The sequence below is a fragment of the Vombatus ursinus genome, unplaced genomic scaffold (assembly GCF_900497805.2).
Source record: "Vombatus ursinus unplaced genomic scaffold, bare-nosed wombat genome assembly UNPS02011613.1, whole genome shotgun sequence".
Lineage (NCBI taxonomy): Eukaryota > Metazoa > Chordata > Mammalia > Diprotodontia > Vombatidae > Vombatus > Vombatus ursinus.
Genome location: NW_020951391.1, coordinates 3,257,281 through 3,275,767, shown reverse-complemented (window position 1 = coordinate 3,275,767; position 18,487 = coordinate 3,257,281). Strand labels below are relative to the sequence as shown.

Below are 18,487 nucleotides of genomic sequence, written 5' to 3'. Positions count from 1 at the left end.
TCACTGGAAATATGGTGTAGCTTACTCTTGTCTACATGTCTCTCCAATGCCCTCGAGGTGACCTGAACTTTGGAGACTTGGTGCACGCTGCCATGCTTGGTAGCCACATCACATCACCAGAATATTAATGTTAGAAAGATGGGCCTTTGTTTCAAAGAGGTCATTAAAAGCACAGTGCAATTTCCCCATATGCAAATCATTCCATTTTCTTCTCTAATTGTGTTCTCCTAAAGTGTTTCTCCATCAAACATACATATACAGGGACCAGCATTATGGGCCATCAATTCAAGTGCGTGACAGAATGGACAACAGGCATTCTTGGTCTATGGGTTGTTCCTTGTATGTGTGGATAGTTAGGCTCAACCCTGGAGTTATACTGGATCCCACTTAGGAAGGTTTGCAGTCTTCTGGAGACCACCACACATCCACAAATAAGAGCATCCAAAGGATTGCATCATCTATAAAGAACAGATTCTGTGATGGACCCCCTCTATGACAGTGGTAAGTGACAAGTTCTGGCAAGCACGTCTTATTATAAGCATGCCTGGCTTATTCCTCATTTGGTATTATTACAGAGTTTAACCAGACACTTAACATGCATACCCCAAAGACCCATGATTTCTTCAAATAGAACTGTAATTGGTTGTGTATATACTTAAGTTACTATCATTCTGACTCCAAAACCACTATACTACCGCTGCCTCAAGGTGAAAATGGGAAGAAATCCACACACTAGAAGCATGGAAGAAATCAATTAAGGGAGAAATGAAAATGCTATCATGGTAAAATGTATTAAAGAACTGCCCATAAAGCTTAAGATTAGTTTCCTGAATCTGAGGTATCTTTATAGCAGCGATGGAGAATAACAATTATGTGGACATCTGCTAGAATTCTGTTAACAGCAGAAGTAGCTGATTAATATTAAACTTATCTAAATGATCACTTTTCAAAAAATATATAGAAGTAATAGAAGGTGAAGAGACTGCTATTCTGGACTTGCTTTTGATCTTGAAGTTCTAGATGCTAGATTATGTAGTTAGAGTCTCGGAAAGCCAATGGTAATTCTCTCATTAAAGCTTGTGACAGCTAAAAAGGGAGAAATCTGGGCATAAGTCTGTTGTGCATCCTAGACTAAGAATAGATTTCAATATTTCAGAAAAAGAGTAAGTAGGATCCCAGCATCTGCAATTCTACATGGGAAGCTGGCCCAGGAGAAATGAAATGGTCTCAAGGAAATTCTGACAAGTAATTACAATAAGAAGAAAGAGGGGAATAGATACAGAATTCATCAACCAAATTAAGATTCCCCCCCTCCCCCAAAGAGAAGCAAAGACATGCAACTAAAAAAATTCAAAAGTCCCAGTCAGGACTGTTAGGGCTCAGAATGAGCTGAGGGTAGCAATGAATGTTAAAGGACAAAAAAAAGTTGTCTTCCTAAATAAAGCTCTATTATTGAGGGGGGAAAAAAGACTTAAAGAAATTATATGTCCATGGAGGGGTTTATCCTCCCCAATATGGCCTTTCCACACACCCTCTTCTCGAGCCCTTATAAAATGACCCTATGCTTTCTCTCAGAGGACCTCTCCTAATTCATTAAAGAAAGAGGCTATCTTAAACTCCTTTTCCCAGCTCTATACCTCATGATATATCTTAGAGTCCAGGGGTGGGGAACATGCAGCCTTGAGGCCACATGTAGTCTTCTAGGTCCTCAAGTGCAGCCCTTTGGCTGAATCCAAACTTCACAGAACAAATCCCCTTAATAAGAGGATTTGTTCTGTAAAACTTGGACTCAGTCAAAGGGTAACACCAAGGACCCAGAAGGCCACACGTGGCCTGCAGGCTTAAGGTTCCCTACCTGTGCAGCTTAGACAATATCATACAATATTGTCCTGACCTCAATCCCATCCATCCCCTTCTCTAGGACCTTCTATCTTTAAGAATCCCTTCTCTTCTCTTCATCTTCTCCTTCACTTGACCCTGCAAACCTTCCATTATCCCATCTACATCTTTCTCACAGCCAAATGCTTAGAAAGGGTCATCTACTCTTATTGCCTTGACTTTCTTGTCCCCTACTCTTTTCTCACTCTCTTGAAACCTGCCTAAAACAGCTTTCTCCAAGAGTACCAACAACCTATTGCTAAACTTCACAGCTTTTTCTCAGTTCTCATCCTTCTTGATTGCTTTACTTTTATTATTTCCTCCTGGAAATTGTTCTCTCTCTCAACTTTTGTAATACTGCTCTCTGCTGGTCTCCTGCCTGACTGCTTCTTTCTAGTCTCTTGGGGATATTAAGTGGACCCTAAGTTCATCGAGACAAAAGTATAACATGGTAATTCTTCCCCCCCTTATCCTCCCCCCCCAAAAAACAACATAATTCTGAGTTACACTAAAAACAACTTCCAGGAATAAGTATGTGATAGTCACTGCTGTACTCTGCTCTGCTCAAACGATGCTAGAATTATTACTTCATTCTAGGCATCACATTTTAGAAAGGACATTAATAAGGAGAAGGTCCAAAGGGAGATGACCAAGATAGCAAAGAGCCTCAAATTTGTGCCCTAGAAGGACTGGTTGAAGGAAGTGAGAGTATTGAGCCTACAGAAGACTGAGGAGGGGCAGATAACTGTCTTCACATTTTTTATGTGAAAGAGGGATTAGGTACATTATATGTAGCTCCAGAAAGCAGATGTAGGAGCCAAACTGGAAGCTACAAAGAACCAAATTCATATTTGATGTAAGGAAAAACTTAACAAAAAGGTAGAACAGGCGGCCCTCTTGAAGGTCTTCAAGCAGGGGCTGAGCACTGGGGAGGCGGAGGGAATTCTTTTTCCAGGTACAGGTTAAACTTGATGACCACCAAGATCCCTTCCAATTCTGAAATTGTGATTCTTTTGATGGCTCATCCACATCCCACCTCAGTTAGCAAGAGTCATTATCCAAGATTTTCTCCTGGGCCCTTTTCTTTTTCTACATTTCCTTTTCAGGGATCTCATTAGCTCTAGTGATTTAAATTATCTCAAATCATTTCAGTGGCTCGGACACTTTAACACATAAGGCACCACCTACTCTACTACAAGGTCAGTTTGGCTCAGATTCTACACATCCTAAAGGGCCATCCTACACAATAAAGAAATTAAGAGGCACTAAGCAATTTAAAGGAGCCCATTGACCGACAAATGAAAATCAAATGTGTGGAACAGGAAAAACCAAAAAGACAAGAAAAAACAGAAAAATGTGATAATAAAATGTAGTCTACAAACTACCTACTAGTAATTATATCAAATATAAAGGGCAAGAGGAATGTCTGTATGTAGATAACTCCCAAATACACATATACAACCGTCCTAACTGCTTTTGAACTCCAGTTCCACCTCACCAACTGTCTGCTGAATATCTAGGTAATCCTAGATGTCCCAAAGGCATCTCAAACCTAAAATGACCAAAAGAGAACTATCTTCCTCTCAAGCTTTCCTTTCCTCCAAACTTTCCTATTACTATGATCCTTCTAGGTACCCAGATTTGCAATCCCTTTCCCCATTTTCTAAATCCAACCAGTTGCCAAGCCTTTTTAATTGATTCTACTTCCACATCTTATAAACTTATCACTCATAAGGCTACAACTCTCATTCAAGTTCTCCCCACCTCTTATACAGAGGGGTCTCCTGGCCTCCAGTCTCTCCCTTTTTCAAACAAGTGCCAAAATAATTTTTCTAAAATGCAGGCCAGCCATGCCCTTCACCTGGTCACGAGCCTTCAGAAGCATTCTACTGCCACTAAAAAATACAAAGTCCTCAGTTTGCCATTGAATGCCACACATAATCTGGCTACAGCCTACCTTTCCAAGCTGATTTCACCTTCCTAACCCCTCTTAATTCCCATGCCTTCCTTCTGTTAATTATTTCCTATTTACACTACACATAGCTGGTTTTGTATGTTTTTGTTTACACGTTGTCTCCCCCATTATTTTGTGAGCTCCTTGAGGGCAGGGACTGAACTTTGCCTATGTGTCTGGCACATAGTAGGCACTTAAGATGTTTATTGATTGATATGTTCCAGCAAAACTGGCCTGGTTGATATGACCTGAACTTTGTATTCCACTTCATCCTCGAGTCTTGTATGGGCTTTACTCCCTACTTCACTATCATTTCTCAGATGCGCATCTGACTTGAAGACCTTCCCTTCAGCTAGAGCTCTTTCCCTCCTCAGGCTAAGGCCTCTGGGACAATGTTAAGTGATGGCAGTGACTACATTGGGAGTCAAGGACAGAATGGAGGGAGATCCAAGGCTCTTCAAGGTGCCCAGCAGAAAAGCTGCACCCCACTGAAGAGAAACATCTTGAGAACTCCAGCAAAAGGTCTCCAGGAGCTGTAAGTTATCCTTCTCTCACATGTCCCCAGGCTCTTGGGGAGGATATTTTGTACAAACTGCTATTACTATACCACCTTAGTAAATAACACTTTCTAAAAGCTAATTAAGTCTGGCTGACTAAGTGATATTAACTGATAACCCTGGTGGGAAGCATAATGGTTGGAACTCAGGAGATAAACAGCATTATAGAGACCCCTTCACCCTTAAGGGATACCTTTATAATTCTCGGGGCAACATATCAGCTATGTTGGGGAGATAGAGCCCAAAGTGTGTATTATACTTAAAAAAGAATGGCAAACAAAAGAGGTGCTATAGGACTGGACCCAACAAATGTCTGCACTGTCAAAGGTGAGGAAGAAAGTAGTAAACAGGTCAAATTATAGACCACAAGTATGAATGATCTCTGGCAAAATTATAGAACGTAAGTGATGGGATGAACATTTAGAAAGAGGAGTTGTAATTTCTTAGAACCAGAAGGGTTTGTTAAGAACAGGTTATACAAAGAATCTCATTTTCTTTTTGACATGTTGTTAGACTGGTAAGATCAGAGGAATGCAAAAGATACAGTACCATCTGGATTTTAACAAAGCACTTAAAATCTGATATCTGAATGGATAAAATGAAGATAACGTTTATCAACTGGCTAATGTCCATGAACAACGAAATAATTGGTAGCTTAACCAACGTTAATACTTTTGTTGTTTAAGTATTTTCATTTTAACCTTTTATAAAGTCACCAGGAGGGTGAATAGTTAGCCTTGGAAAAAAAATAAAAGACAAGCACAAGCTTCAATAAAAAAGCACTGTAATCTAAAAAGCTCCTGTTGAAAGGAATAACCATTTAGACAATTCCATAACAAAAAAAAAAAACTCACTCATGAGCATACTCAATCTATGCTAAAGCCACAAGAATAGTGATGGGGACTAGCAGCAAAGAGGTGTGGAACAGACAAAAACAGCAGATGATCTAAAAGTCTTCTATTCTCTGCTTTAAAATAAGGAAACAGGAGATTCATCTTTCTACTTTCACTTGGCTGAAGCTACTCTTAGAATTGCTTTCAAGCATACCAACTTGTGGCATGGGAAGCTATGGATGACCTAGGTAATTTGAAGAAACTAGATTAAATATATTATAGCCAATTTAAAGATTATTCAAAATTAATGAAAAGCTTTCTATAGATGAGAATGGGAGCAGTACATATCAAGTAGGTCAAATCACCACAACCACCTCCCTTCAGGCCAAGATGGGGGTAACTCAAGACCCCAAGCTTTGGAAAACAACGAATCTCCCACTCCCAACCGATGTCCCCACTTTCAGCCTGACCCACACAACGATGACAGGTACACTAGGGAAAAGTGGTCCTGCCATCAACATAGCTCTAATACAATGATATCATGATCTCTGCCTCCATCCCTGCCCCTATACCCATCATCCAAGAAAGTACATCTTGTGGAGAAAGGGCCTGCCACTGCCAACACTCAAGAACCACCACTAAGGGCAAGTCCAAGAGCCCCAAGAACAGCAGAACCCCACCTTTAGATTACTAGCCCTGCTTCTGGCCTAGATCCCAAAGACACTGTTTAGGAGAAATAACCTTTGTGAAAATTCAACCTGGGGATGCAGGTGCTTCTGTCTTTGCCTCTAAGGTAGCCATAGCCACTAAAGATCCACAAAAAGAAAGTTCTCATTACCAAAGCCCTTGCTATTATCAAACAGTACCACAGAAATGGATATGGTTCTAATGGAAACACTAAAAAGATATATTTACATCTGCTTTTTCACTGTACCCTAGAGAACCAATGGACCTTTCCATCCAATTTGAAGGTGAAACCTATGTCTTGTTTTCCCTCACTAAAACGTGAGCTCTTTGAGAGCAGAAATTGTCTGGCTTTTGATATGTATTAACAGCACTTAATATTAGTACATGGTAAACACTTAATAAATGCTTTTTTATTTATTCATTTATCCTGTAATTTAATGTATACTTTAACATATAAAAAAAGATAACTAATTACTTTAAACTCAACTGTGACACTTATTCATGAAACTCACCAGCTCTGAAATTGTGTTCTGTCCCATTCAAACTTGTGATCTGGATGTCGGAATAGTGTCTTTCCTGAAAATAAGGGATTAAATTCCGAATTTGGTGTGCTGATAATAACCGTGGTTGGAGAGAAGAATCCAAATATTACTTCTGGAAACTGGGACAACTCTTTGGCTTCTAGATGTTCTATTCTGAAAAGGTTAAGATCCAATGAATTTAAAGATAGTATTGATTCTTTTAAAGTACTTTTTCCTAAACCAATTTAATAAAAACTATACCTGGTTTGACATTTTCTCAATATCTATAATAACCAACATTTATAATATCTATAATACCACTTTAGTCATTACCACAAAATTTACTCATCAAGTCAAACATTTATTTAAGCATTTTTACTATGTACCAGGCACAATGCTAAGTGCTGGGGATACAAAGAAAAGCAGATAGTATGTTCTCTTAATTTTTTCCATCTCTTGCTTCACTTAAGACCCTTATATCCTCACCTAGATTGTAACCTTCTTGAAGACACAGGTCATAGCTTATACTTTCTGTACTAGGTGGAGATGAGAAAAGTATTTTAGAGACATGGAACTCCTAAACTAGCAGGTAGCTAACAGAAAGGTACAAAAAATTTCCATATGTCAGAGGTAAAGTTCTTACTAACCTATGGGATGGAGAAGGACAACAATTACAGAAAGTTTCATACAAGAGGTAGCTTCTGACTTGGGTTTTAAAGGACAGATAGAAATTTAATCAACCAATTTTAATTAAGCATTTACTTTGTGCCAGGCCCTGTGCAACAAGTTAGGGATGCAAAAACAAAAATAAACTGCGGCTGCCCTCAAGGAGCTAACATTCTGTTGGTCAAGATGAAGAGGGAGGACATTCTAGGAACAAGGTAGAAGTGAACAAAAACATGGTGGCTAGAAGACACAGGGTACATGTGGGGAGAGAAAATAATTCAACTGGACCAGAAAATGTACCTTTTATATTCCCCATATCCCCTCAAAGCTCAGTATTGGCCAGGCAAACATGCACAAAATACTTGGGACATTGTGGCACTACAAACGAGATTATCAGAAATCAAGTCCAGAAGGCATTTATCATCAAGGGGCAAGTTTGCACGACACACATTTCAATGCTGTTTGGTGCTTTAAGAGTCTTGGCTGGATCACAGATCTAGAGCCATAAGGCATCTGAGAGACCATCTTGTCCAACCAAGGCTAAGAGAGGATAAGTGATTCACTCAACGTCACCAAGGGAGTGAGCATCAGAGATGAGATTTGAACCTAGTTCTCCGACTCTAGTCAGTACTCTTTCTATTACACACTCTTTGCTCAAGGAATTTGTAACTGAGGGGAAGAAAAACAAGATGGATCAACCCAGAAATGATATGCATGTCTAAAATGAAAGTTGAGGGGGAAAAAAGTATGAACTACATTAAAAAATATATATCTACATGGCTATGATTACCAATCAGATGAGAGTAAGAGGTAGATTTGTAATAAGCTGAGAAGGCTTCCTAGGGTATCAGAAAAGACAATACATAGGGGAAGATAAATAAAGGACACTTGGTGAATTATCCCAATAACACACAGGACAACTTCAGAGGAGAACTAAAAGTGAAGAGAAACTCATGAAAAAGCCCACTCAGGCATATACCAGAAATGAGTGACTTTGTAAGAAGGGAAATAAAGGGGTAAATCAAGTGTTCCTTAAAGCAGAGCAATATGAGGTAGCTGTTTGAATTAGGCTTGGTCTTGGTTTGAGAGGGCAGAATCAGGAGCACGGCAAGTAACAGAGGCCAATTTATGACAGAAGAAAAAGCTTCCTAAAAATTAGAGCTGTGCAAAAGTGAAATAATAAATAGTGTAGCACTTTTGTTAAGTGCTTACATGTATATTATCTCATTTGCTCCTAACAACATTATAAGGTAGATGCTACTATTCTCATTTCATAAATAAGGAAACTGAGGCTGTGAGTGGTTAAGTAACTTGTGCAAGGTTCCATAGCTAGTAAAGTGTCTGAGGCAGGTTTTAGACTCAGTCTTCCCGATTCCAATTGTGACTCTATCCATTGTGCCAATGGATTTCCTTGGGAAGTAAGACTGCCTCCCATCCATACAGAGGCCAAATGACCACTTATCAAATATAATGTAGAGGGCTATGGTTTGGACTAGATGGCCAGAGAGGTCCCTTCCAATTCTAAAAATTCTCTCATTGTGTCAAGGTTCTATGGTTGCATCTAAACCTTGTATGATCTTAACATATCAACAGATTTCTTGTTAGAAGAGGGTCTTTAAGGCACCATTTTGCTGTACTAAGTCAGTCAAATGTTCTAATACCAAAGACAATAAAGTTGAGTTTTTTTAAGGTATATTGGGAAAAGGAGCAAAGGAAAGGAGAATTAAAGATGATTGAGCCGCTTAACTCTTACTTTGCTTTTTCCCTCTACCAAGAATGATCTGTGGACTAGGAAAGACAGAATCAAAATGCCTACTCAGGGAGTAAAGAAATAACAGCAGCACCTGTCATCAGTAAATTTAAGTCACTTGAACCGTAGAATGCCACCCTAGAGTCCTTATAACTGGTAGCTACAATGTAAGCCACTACTTAGTGATCTTTAAAAGGCCACAGAGAATCTGAGAAGCACCTCAACACAGAAGGGCCAATATTACCCTGATTTAAAAAAAAAAAAAGAGTAGAACCTTCAAAACCAGATGTCAATAAGCTTAAATTCTCATCAAAATTTTCTCATAAAGAAAAAAAAATTAATATCTGCATTATTAGCCCTACTAACTTGAAGTGGGTATGGAATGTGAAGGGTTTGTTTGGGGTTTTTTTTTTTGCCTTCAAAGGAAAGTTTTCACATATGAACTGTTAACCATACTTCACAGCTGAGTAGTCAAAAAGAATTTATTAAGCATTTACTACCTGTCAGGCACAGTGCTAAGAGTACAAAGTTAAACAGTTCCTGCCCTCAAGGACTGTATACTTTAAAAGGGGAAACTTTAGCCTCCTTTATTGCCCCTTTAGGTATTACTAAACTCAAAGTTGCTATCTCTTCAAGGATAAAGTCAGTTGGGGCAAAAGAATATTAAATACATAAAAGCCACCAATAAAAATTACTAATCTAGCACATTTTTCCTCCAAACTGTCATTTAAACACCACTTCAAAAATTAGAGAAAGGAACTGACTTATTTGATTCTCAAACCCTGTCAATGTTTTATCAATGTCTTTTTAAACAACACTCATTTCTCAATACTACTCCTCCTCCAACAGAACTGTCTTGTAAGCAAGAAGTACAGTTAAATAAAACCAACAGATGTCTAGTAAGTAGCTCATGTCCTGTTCTGCATCTGTAGTCCACTACCTCTACGTGACAGGAGGGAGGTATATTTGATCAGTGTTCTATGATCAAGATTTGTTATTGTCTTGATCTGAGTTTTGAAGTCCTTTAATGATGTCTTTTACATGTGTGGTCACTGTGTATGTAGTCTCTTGGTTCCACCTCACAGAGTATACATTTGCCATTTAATTGGTTGGATTCAAGCAGTACATGTCATTTTCCCTTTAATTCACACTAATTTAGTCAAGAAAAAAATCCTTCAAATTAACATCACAGAATACCTGTCAGATCAATACTCACAATTCTATGCATGTTATCAAATCAAATCCAAGGAGGCAAGGATCTTTTTCCACCACAGAGCCATGATATAAGGTAATAGTTAAAGGCCTCTCCCGGGGATCTAGATAGTCTCCAGCACCTGTATGTAACCTATAACTGTAAAAACGTTATTTTAAGAGTGACTAAAAGTGTTCCAAGTCTGATGCCCATAATCAACAGTCAAAGGTCCACCAGGCCTTCAAGATGAAGGAACTTTATTCCCAAAGAACTATTCATACTAAACCCAACCTCAGAATTAAACTATAGCATAAACTACAAAAACTCTAGAAGCAGAAAATAAAAGGAAGTTAATGGAATAAAAACCATGCTTATTATGCCATAGCACTCCTTGGCCTACAGATAACATCTTCAGAGATAACAGATAACCACATCTTCCCTAGAAAATGGGTTTTTAGAGCTAGTATTACAATAGACCTGAAATTTAAAAGTACAAAAGTATCAATAGTTTTGTAAAAGCTAATTCCTTTTTAGCATGATAGAGGATTATCGTGATCTGAAGGAATAGCAATCACAAGACTTTACATTTATAAATAGACATCTAATTCAAAGTTTTTTACCCCAAGAACATTCCTAGCATTTATTACTTTAGGAAGGTAAGATGGATGTAGGCAAAATGAACTGAGATGTTTAAATTAAGGGACATCTCAGTTACAAAGAGTAGCATTTATTAAACTGCTTTCTATAAAAACTTATCTGGAAAATAGGGGTCCCGAGAATTGATGCCAGCAATATTTTAGTCCAAAACACTTAATATGAAATTGTGTAAAACTATATATAACAGTTAATATTGAAAATAGATAATTGAATAGAATTCAATAAATTGAATAATATTGAAATTTTAATTTTCTCTACTTTGCTCTAAAAATTACCCAACTCCCTTTCATTTGGGGTCTTTTTTTATCCCCACTCCAAGACCAGCATTTATGGGTTCCATCGATATTTCAAGTGCTAAACAGTATTCAGTCACCAAATTAGTTTGTGAAAATGGAAGCACAAACTTTTGTAGTTATGAAAAATGCTTAATTTTTTTAAAAGCTGAAACTAAGGCTTCAATTAAACTATGTACTAAACTGCAAAATTTCTACAGCACTCTGACCTCCACATGGGCTCTCTATCAATCAATACATATTAGAGCCCTTTCTCATCCAGTGTGGTTCTTGTAAACTTCTTTCCAAAAACCATGCATGGAAGAGCAGCACATGCTGAAAACCTTCTATTACTATATCAGCAATATCATTTTTCATAACTACAAATTATAATCTATTTCCAAGAGTGCACATCACCCAAATTATAAAATATTGATCAAACTATCAAATCAAGTCATCTTGTCACAAGTATCATTTTATGACTGATTCATCTCTTTTTATATCCATACATGTGCCTGATCACTAATTGCTCTTCTCACAAAGTTTCATCAAAGGAAAAAGCTGCAGCCATTTTACCATGTACTACTAACATGGTATTCCATAACTCACAGCTATTATAATATCATTTGAAGAATAATGGAGTTAAAAGCTAGGCTTTTGCAGCAAGAAACAGTTAATGATCAATGAAAGTGCTATGTACTTTGTCAGATACAATCTAGCCTATTCTTTTTCCTAACTAGTTTTAAGCCTGGTTCACAGTTCATCTGTACACTTCATTCAAGATATATGTACACATGGGACTAACTCATTGGGCTATTCCTTCCACAATCTGTATGACAGCACTCTTCCTCTATTTGCTATTTTCTGTATAGACATCTCTTTAGCATGATCATGGATTTCAATGGGGTATCTCGTAGTGTTCTGGAACTTAAAGCAATCAAATACAACATTATTTGTAAGCAGGACCATCTAAAAACCTATTTGGACTTTATACACAGGATTCACTCAAGGATATTAGCAAATCTCTGTAGTGATTATGTCTCCTACACCTCATGCTGCATTTATTTATTTTTATTTAACTGGTATTTATATAGTCATTTAATGTATATAAAGCTCTGTGCAAACTTTAACTCATTTGACAACTACTATCAGATGAGATCATTAAATAAAATAATGGCTGCAGTTTCATCAGCAAATCTTCGATGATCTTAACACATATACAGGAAATACATTATTTGAGAACCTTTAAAGTTCTATTCTGTTCCAAGGCAAATGTTTTCTTTGGTTTTTGTTTTGCAATCCACTCTAGAGCATTGATTTATGATTTTGTATTCCCAATATTTCAGTCAATTGGGTGTTTGAAGATGTGGTGCAACTGGAAAAACCTGTCAACACCTATCTTTTCCTCATGAAAATGTAAACAGTAGTTTCAACAATACAAAATTATATAATAAACTGACTCACAACCTAAGTAACTCTTAGCACCATGCAATGTCATCTACTATGATAAGAAAGACAGAGTATAATAAAAGCAAAATGGATTTACAACCAAGAATGGTCTAATTCACTAAGGGTCATCTTAATGGCATGGGAACAGTAATTTCATGTTTCTGTCATGGCTTTCACACAAATAAAACAAAGTAGTTCCCCATCCCCTTTTTATTTTTGTTTTTTGTTTTGCTTTGTTTTTTTAGGCAATTGTGGTTAAGTGACTTGCCCAGGGTCACACAGCTAGTAAGTGTCAAGTGTTTGGTCTGAGGCTGGATTTGAACTCAGGTACTCCTGACTTCAGGCCTGGTGTTCTATCCACTGCGCCACTTAACTGCGCCTACCCCATCCCCTTTTTAAAAATACAATACAACTAAGCCCAATGCAGGGATATAACCACCAAAAAAAAAAAAATCATCTTATTCTTTGATCTTGAGTAAGGCTCTGTTTTTTTCAATCTTCCCAACCTTTTCAAGTTCAATATTTACAAAATTAAACCTAATCATGGTAAGTCTTCTATGATATTCATTGATCTAAAAGTAAAGACTTTTAGGAAAAAAATTAAGTACAATATTACATGTTCCGTGTTAATATGTTCTCATCAATATCCAGTCCAGCAAGCACCTCAATGGATTCATGATATTTTAGCCTCCATAAGAGCTTACAGTTGGCACATCCCAAATCTGCAACCTAGAAATAAAATGGAAAAGACAATAACCATATACTATCTCAAAAGGTATTTTTATGAGATATTTTATCACAAAAATATGCTCAAGCATGAATTGAGAAGATTTCTGGAAATAAGAATAGAATAAGTACATGGAAAGGCAGCATGATGTAGGGCATAAGGTTAGACTTAGAGCCAGGTGTGGAAGATAAGTCTTCCTTACTGACATATACCAACTGTGTGAGAGTAGGCAAGTCACTTAACCTCTGTGTCCCAGACAACTAACTCTAAATCTTCCAGTTCTTCCCTCCACTGAAGCAGATCATAATTCTGGATCACCTCTCTCCTAAATAATGACACAGCCTATTTTACTATAAACACATTAACGTAATGAAGCCAAATAATTTTTAATTGAGTAAATAAATAAGGAATAGCATAAGAAAAAAATAATTTTGGTTTACTTTTATTTCAATGCATGCCTCAGTAAATATTTCCTTGGTGTTATAGAGTGCCTTCTTGAGCAACAAACTTCTGACAACAAATAAGATCTTAATAGTAGAATAACTGGTTTGAGCTTTCTATGTATATAGAATGGATATGTCAATGTTTTGCACACTTTATTATTTATTCTGTAGAGTATAACTTTAAAATACTGTAGATAGTATTTTTTACAATATAAAGGATAGGTTTCTACTCAAGAAACTATCAGCATCACAGTAATAGCTTTTGTAGGTCTTTAGAAAAATCCGATTTAAAGGAATACCAATCAGTCAAAAGTCCTAAAAAAAGCCATAGCATCAATTGATCAAAGCCTAAACTCCAAAGGGTGTAGTATACCCTTAAGTGTCTTAAGGCCACACTATAACCTACAATAGTCAAAGAAATCTGACTGCCCCTTTCAAAAATGAAATACAAATTCTGTCAGTGACTGTAATGTACCAATTGTACTCCTAACTCCATCTGGAATAAAGCATACTATTTACAGAAGTTTCCACAAATTAGTTTTCTCCACGAGATACAGATAGGAGTAGGAGCTCAGGAGCAATGCAAAGGTACTAAACTCTACATCATAATTCCATACTCTTTGATGATACCTAAAAGCTCTATCTTTTTTACTTAAGACATTGATACTCGTTAAAAGGAATATTAACTTCAGAATAAAATCCCAGAAAAGATGCCCATATTGATGCCTTTTCATCACCTTGCACTCACTTCTCACCTCACCACCTGACTAAATTTGCTTTCTCCGAGACTACCAAGAATCTATTAATGGCTAAAATCCAGCGACCCTTTCTTCATGCTCACCTTTCTTTACCTCAGTGTTGGTATTCCCCACCCCCAATATCCTCTCTCCCCAGCATTTTCACTAACATTGCTCTCTCCTGGCTCTCTCCTTACCTGACTCTGCCTAGATGTCCTTTGCTGATGTCATCACACATCTCCCACTCCCTTTGCATTTCCTGGGAGCTCTTCTTCACTGGTGTCAAACTTGTATAGATAGTAGGGCCACTAAATTGACTTAAGGATCCCTGCGGGCTACATGTTGATTTGGTCTTAAGATGTAATACTACTTATGTTTTACATTTTTGTTTATTTGTTAGAAATTTTCCAGAATTTTCCATTCTCTATACTCTCTCTTAATGGGGAGAGGAGTGTCTCAGCCAAAATGTAATCATCTTTTGCAGATAAATTCCAAATCTAAATATCCAGCCTGATGTCCCATAGACATCTCAAATATATCATGTCTTCCTAATTTCCCTATTTATGTCAAGGACATCACCATTCTTATAGGAATTCAGGTTCTAAACATTGGCGTCATCCTTGATTCTTCCCTCTATTTCACACTCCACTCCACCCCATCCTCCCCACATCCAATAAGGTGCTAAGTCTTACTGATTTGAGCTCAGCAACACCTTTAGTATCCCTCACCTTTCTTGCACACATACAACCACCACCCTAATTCAGGGTCTTTGTGAAAGGCTACTGATGCCCCCCTCTTGTATGTTCTCTCTAGAATATCAAAATATCAAGAGGTCCTAGTTCTAATCTGAATAAGAAATTTTGTTAGTTTTTAATCAATTCTAAAACAATGTCCAGCACTGAAATCTTTTTAAAAACATTCTTATCAAAGTCTTAATCGATTTAAAGGGAAATGCCTTATTAGCCTAGGAAAAACTCTTTCCCGAAATGATTAGTGTAATGATCAGACTAAGAAAAAGGTTTTAACTAATTCATTTAATAGAAGTATTTCATGAGTTTACGTTTGACCACAATGAAAGAAGAGCCCTTGGAAAGAGCTGTTAAAGAGACAAACTGTTTTCAGAAAATGACCCTCACATATGGGTGATAAATTTAAGTAACTTTCAGATAGTCAAGTTCTGTCTGATGAAGCAAAACACTGACTCAACCTTGTTGTTGTTGACTGAACTTTGTCTGTAACTGTTTTATCCTGATGCAGAATTTTGTTTTTGTTTGGGAATACTATTAAATATCGAGTGAAAAATAACTTGAGATTCTCAAAGATCAGCTGAATTTCTGTTCCTCTGGATTTCCTTCCTCTAAGCAGAGATATTTAGAATTAGAACTCAATAATTATATTTTTTCTGTCAGGCTGTGCCCAAAATCCAGAGTACAGTTTTCTTCCACACCCTCATAATTTTCTTACCTGTATTATTAAAATAGCCCCCTAATTGGTTTCTCTGCTTCCAGTCACTCCCCTCTGTAATTCATGGTCCAGAAAACTGACAAAGTAATAATATTCCTGAACCATATCACTCCCCCACTCCCAAATGCCTCTAGGATAAAGCACAAACTCCTCTGCAGCATTTAAGTCCTTCACAATCTCATCTTCTAACAATGCTTCACACCTTATATTCTAGCCAAACTCAACCTATTTGCTTCCCCCCCAACACACACACACACACACACTCACACTTCTCTCTCCTATTCCCCCTCCTACTCTTTGCACAAGCTTTACTGCATAGGGTTCTTTCTTCACCTCTACCCTCCTGGAGTTCTTGACTCTTTTAAAACCTCAACTCAGTTACCACTTCCTACATGAGGTCTGTTCTAATGCCATCAGATTAATATTCTCACCCTGTCCCTCATAAATATCACTTGGTATATAGTTTGCATTTACACATTGTTGTCCACATTGCTTTGCCCTAGTAGAATTCAAGTTCCTCAGAAACTGCTGTCTAGCACAGTTCCTGGTACATATAATACACAGAACAAATGCTTGTTTAATTAAAGGATCCAAGAATGCAGCAAAAAGGATGGAAGGGTAAGCAAGAGACACTAGCTTCCTCAAGAAAGAAGACAAGGAGGTCTTGAGTGAACAGGGAATCTGGGAAAAGTTGAGGAAAAAGGAAGTTAGGTCACCAATTGTGCATAGCACACACAGATCCTAAGGCATGAATCCTACTTTAAGATGCCTATAGCAAGTCCTATTTATCATGAACGAAGTTGCACTTTTCAGGTCTATACTCTTTCTAAACACAAATCAATTTCAACAAAAAGGTGAATGGAATTTTAGTATAGCATTTATCCAATGCAACAGGCCCCAATTCATGACAATTTTACTAGAGACAATGCAAATGTGTATCAAATGCCTAAACCAATCCTAAATGCCATTCAATGAAAATCTAATTTTATTTACATTGGATAATGTTTAATTCAGTTGAATGAGCCTACCAACTTAAGAGCATTCCCTAAAGGAAAATCAAGTTGATTAAATTTTAGCCAAACTCTCTAAGATGTTGAAACTGCAACATACTCAACCCTTTTTATGCACCTTTGCTCCAAGTGCTGGGCTAGGCCTGAGAGATACAAAGACAGAAAAAAACAACATTCAGTTAAACATAAGTGTTCTGTTTGGCTCCCCCTACCCACTCATCCATCTTGGAGATATGTCTGAAGAAAGCCTTCTTTATACGTTTGGACATACTGAAAGCAATGAAATGCCAACCAACCTTTTGGGGCTTATGTTTCCGTACAAAATCTAAAACAAACTTATGCCGCTGTTCAGATAATGAAGGTGTGAATTTAATATTCTCCTTTACTTGAACTCCTTGAACGTCTGAATCAACCATAACGTCACTCTAAAAATAAAAAAAAGTTTCTCTAAATACCCAATTTTTTAAACCTCTCCCCCAGATGACTCCTAATTATGATGGTTAAACATTTTTAAAAAGCTAATTATATCCTCCTATGACATTATTGGACAAGATATATTTTAAATGCATTAAGACTTTAGGACACCTTGTATTGCACTTTCACAACTATAGCATTAGTGAAATCATGGGGGGAAAAAAACTCCTGGATTTAAAATTAGAGGACAAGGGTTTAAATCTTAGCTCTGCTATTCATGAACCATGTAATCTTAGTAGTATTACCTGAACTCTCTGGGTCTCTGTTTTCTTCAAAGCAAAACAGACCTAGTCAACCTCTAAAAAAAAGTTCCTTCTAGATTGAATTCTTAGTACCTTACATTCTCTGAATGAATTTTTCTAATATAAACAAACCCTATAATAACATAATTAACCTACTGGTAAATATTAATTCTATCCTGAGTGCCAACACCATGTGTATGTGTGTTACATGTATGTATTCACATGTACGCATACATAGATATGCATCTTCAAAGGATACACTGAAAATTTTTTTTTACAAGTTTCTTAAAATTCAATTTGTGGAGTTTATAACCAAATGTCTTATCAGTCAATGCACCTTTCCTATACCACGTTTTACATTTACCTGAATTATAAGCCTAAACATAATAGATTTTACTAGAATTGTTTTCCATTAAAGTCCATATCAAGTGCAGTATTTCATCTAAACATACTCTCCTTTGGCTCAAGAAATGAGAGGATGCTACATTATAATGTTTTTTAATTTGTGATTTCTGAGTCAATGTATTTCAATGAAAAGGCAAACCACCCTAATATCTTTGCCAAGAAAACCCCCAAATGGGGTCACTAATAGTCAGATACGGCTGAAACAACGCAACAATAATTAACGAACTAAAACATCAGTTTGCTCTCGTGCAATGTTAGCTCTGGAAGGAACCTTGAAGGCCACCTATACCAACGACTTCACTTTACAAAGGAAGGAAATTAAGCGCAGCTTTTTAAGCCACTTGCCTAAGGTAACTCCAAATTCACGTGCAAGTTTACATTAGACATTCCTTTAAAAAAAAAAAAAACTTCACGTCAATCCATTGGCTTAATTCTGCAAGTTCTACCAGTTACCTTCATTTAAGTAGTATAGTGCCTTTATGTTACGGAACTACTTTTAGACTAATGGCGCAAGTCGGCTCCTCTTCCCAGTCCGCACCCAGGCTTCCAGCGCGCCTCGCTCTCACATG

General features: G+C 37.2%; 1 protein-coding gene across 2 annotated transcripts in view; it reads right to left on the bottom strand.

The window, feature by feature from the left end:
- The window catches only part of HENMT1 (HEN methyltransferase 1), a 57,750-nt gene that overhangs the window by 6,985 nt on the left and 32,278 nt on the right, over positions 1-18,487 (bottom strand). The window contains exons 2-5 of one of the 2 annotated variants that reach the window (XM_027856723.1): positions 17,094-17,222; positions 13,033-13,145; positions 10,063-10,197; positions 6,422-6,604 (exon numbers count right to left, since the gene is read on the bottom strand). In XM_027856723.1, coding sequence (XP_027712524.1) covers positions 6,422-6,604; positions 10,063-10,197; positions 13,033-13,145; positions 17,094-17,213 — 551 coding nt within the window. In that variant the 5' untranslated portion in view covers positions 17,214-17,222. The remainder of the gene's footprint in view (positions 1-6,421; positions 6,605-10,062; positions 10,198-13,032; positions 13,146-17,093; positions 17,223-18,487) is intronic. The other variant, XM_027856722.1, reaches the window with a different exon arrangement.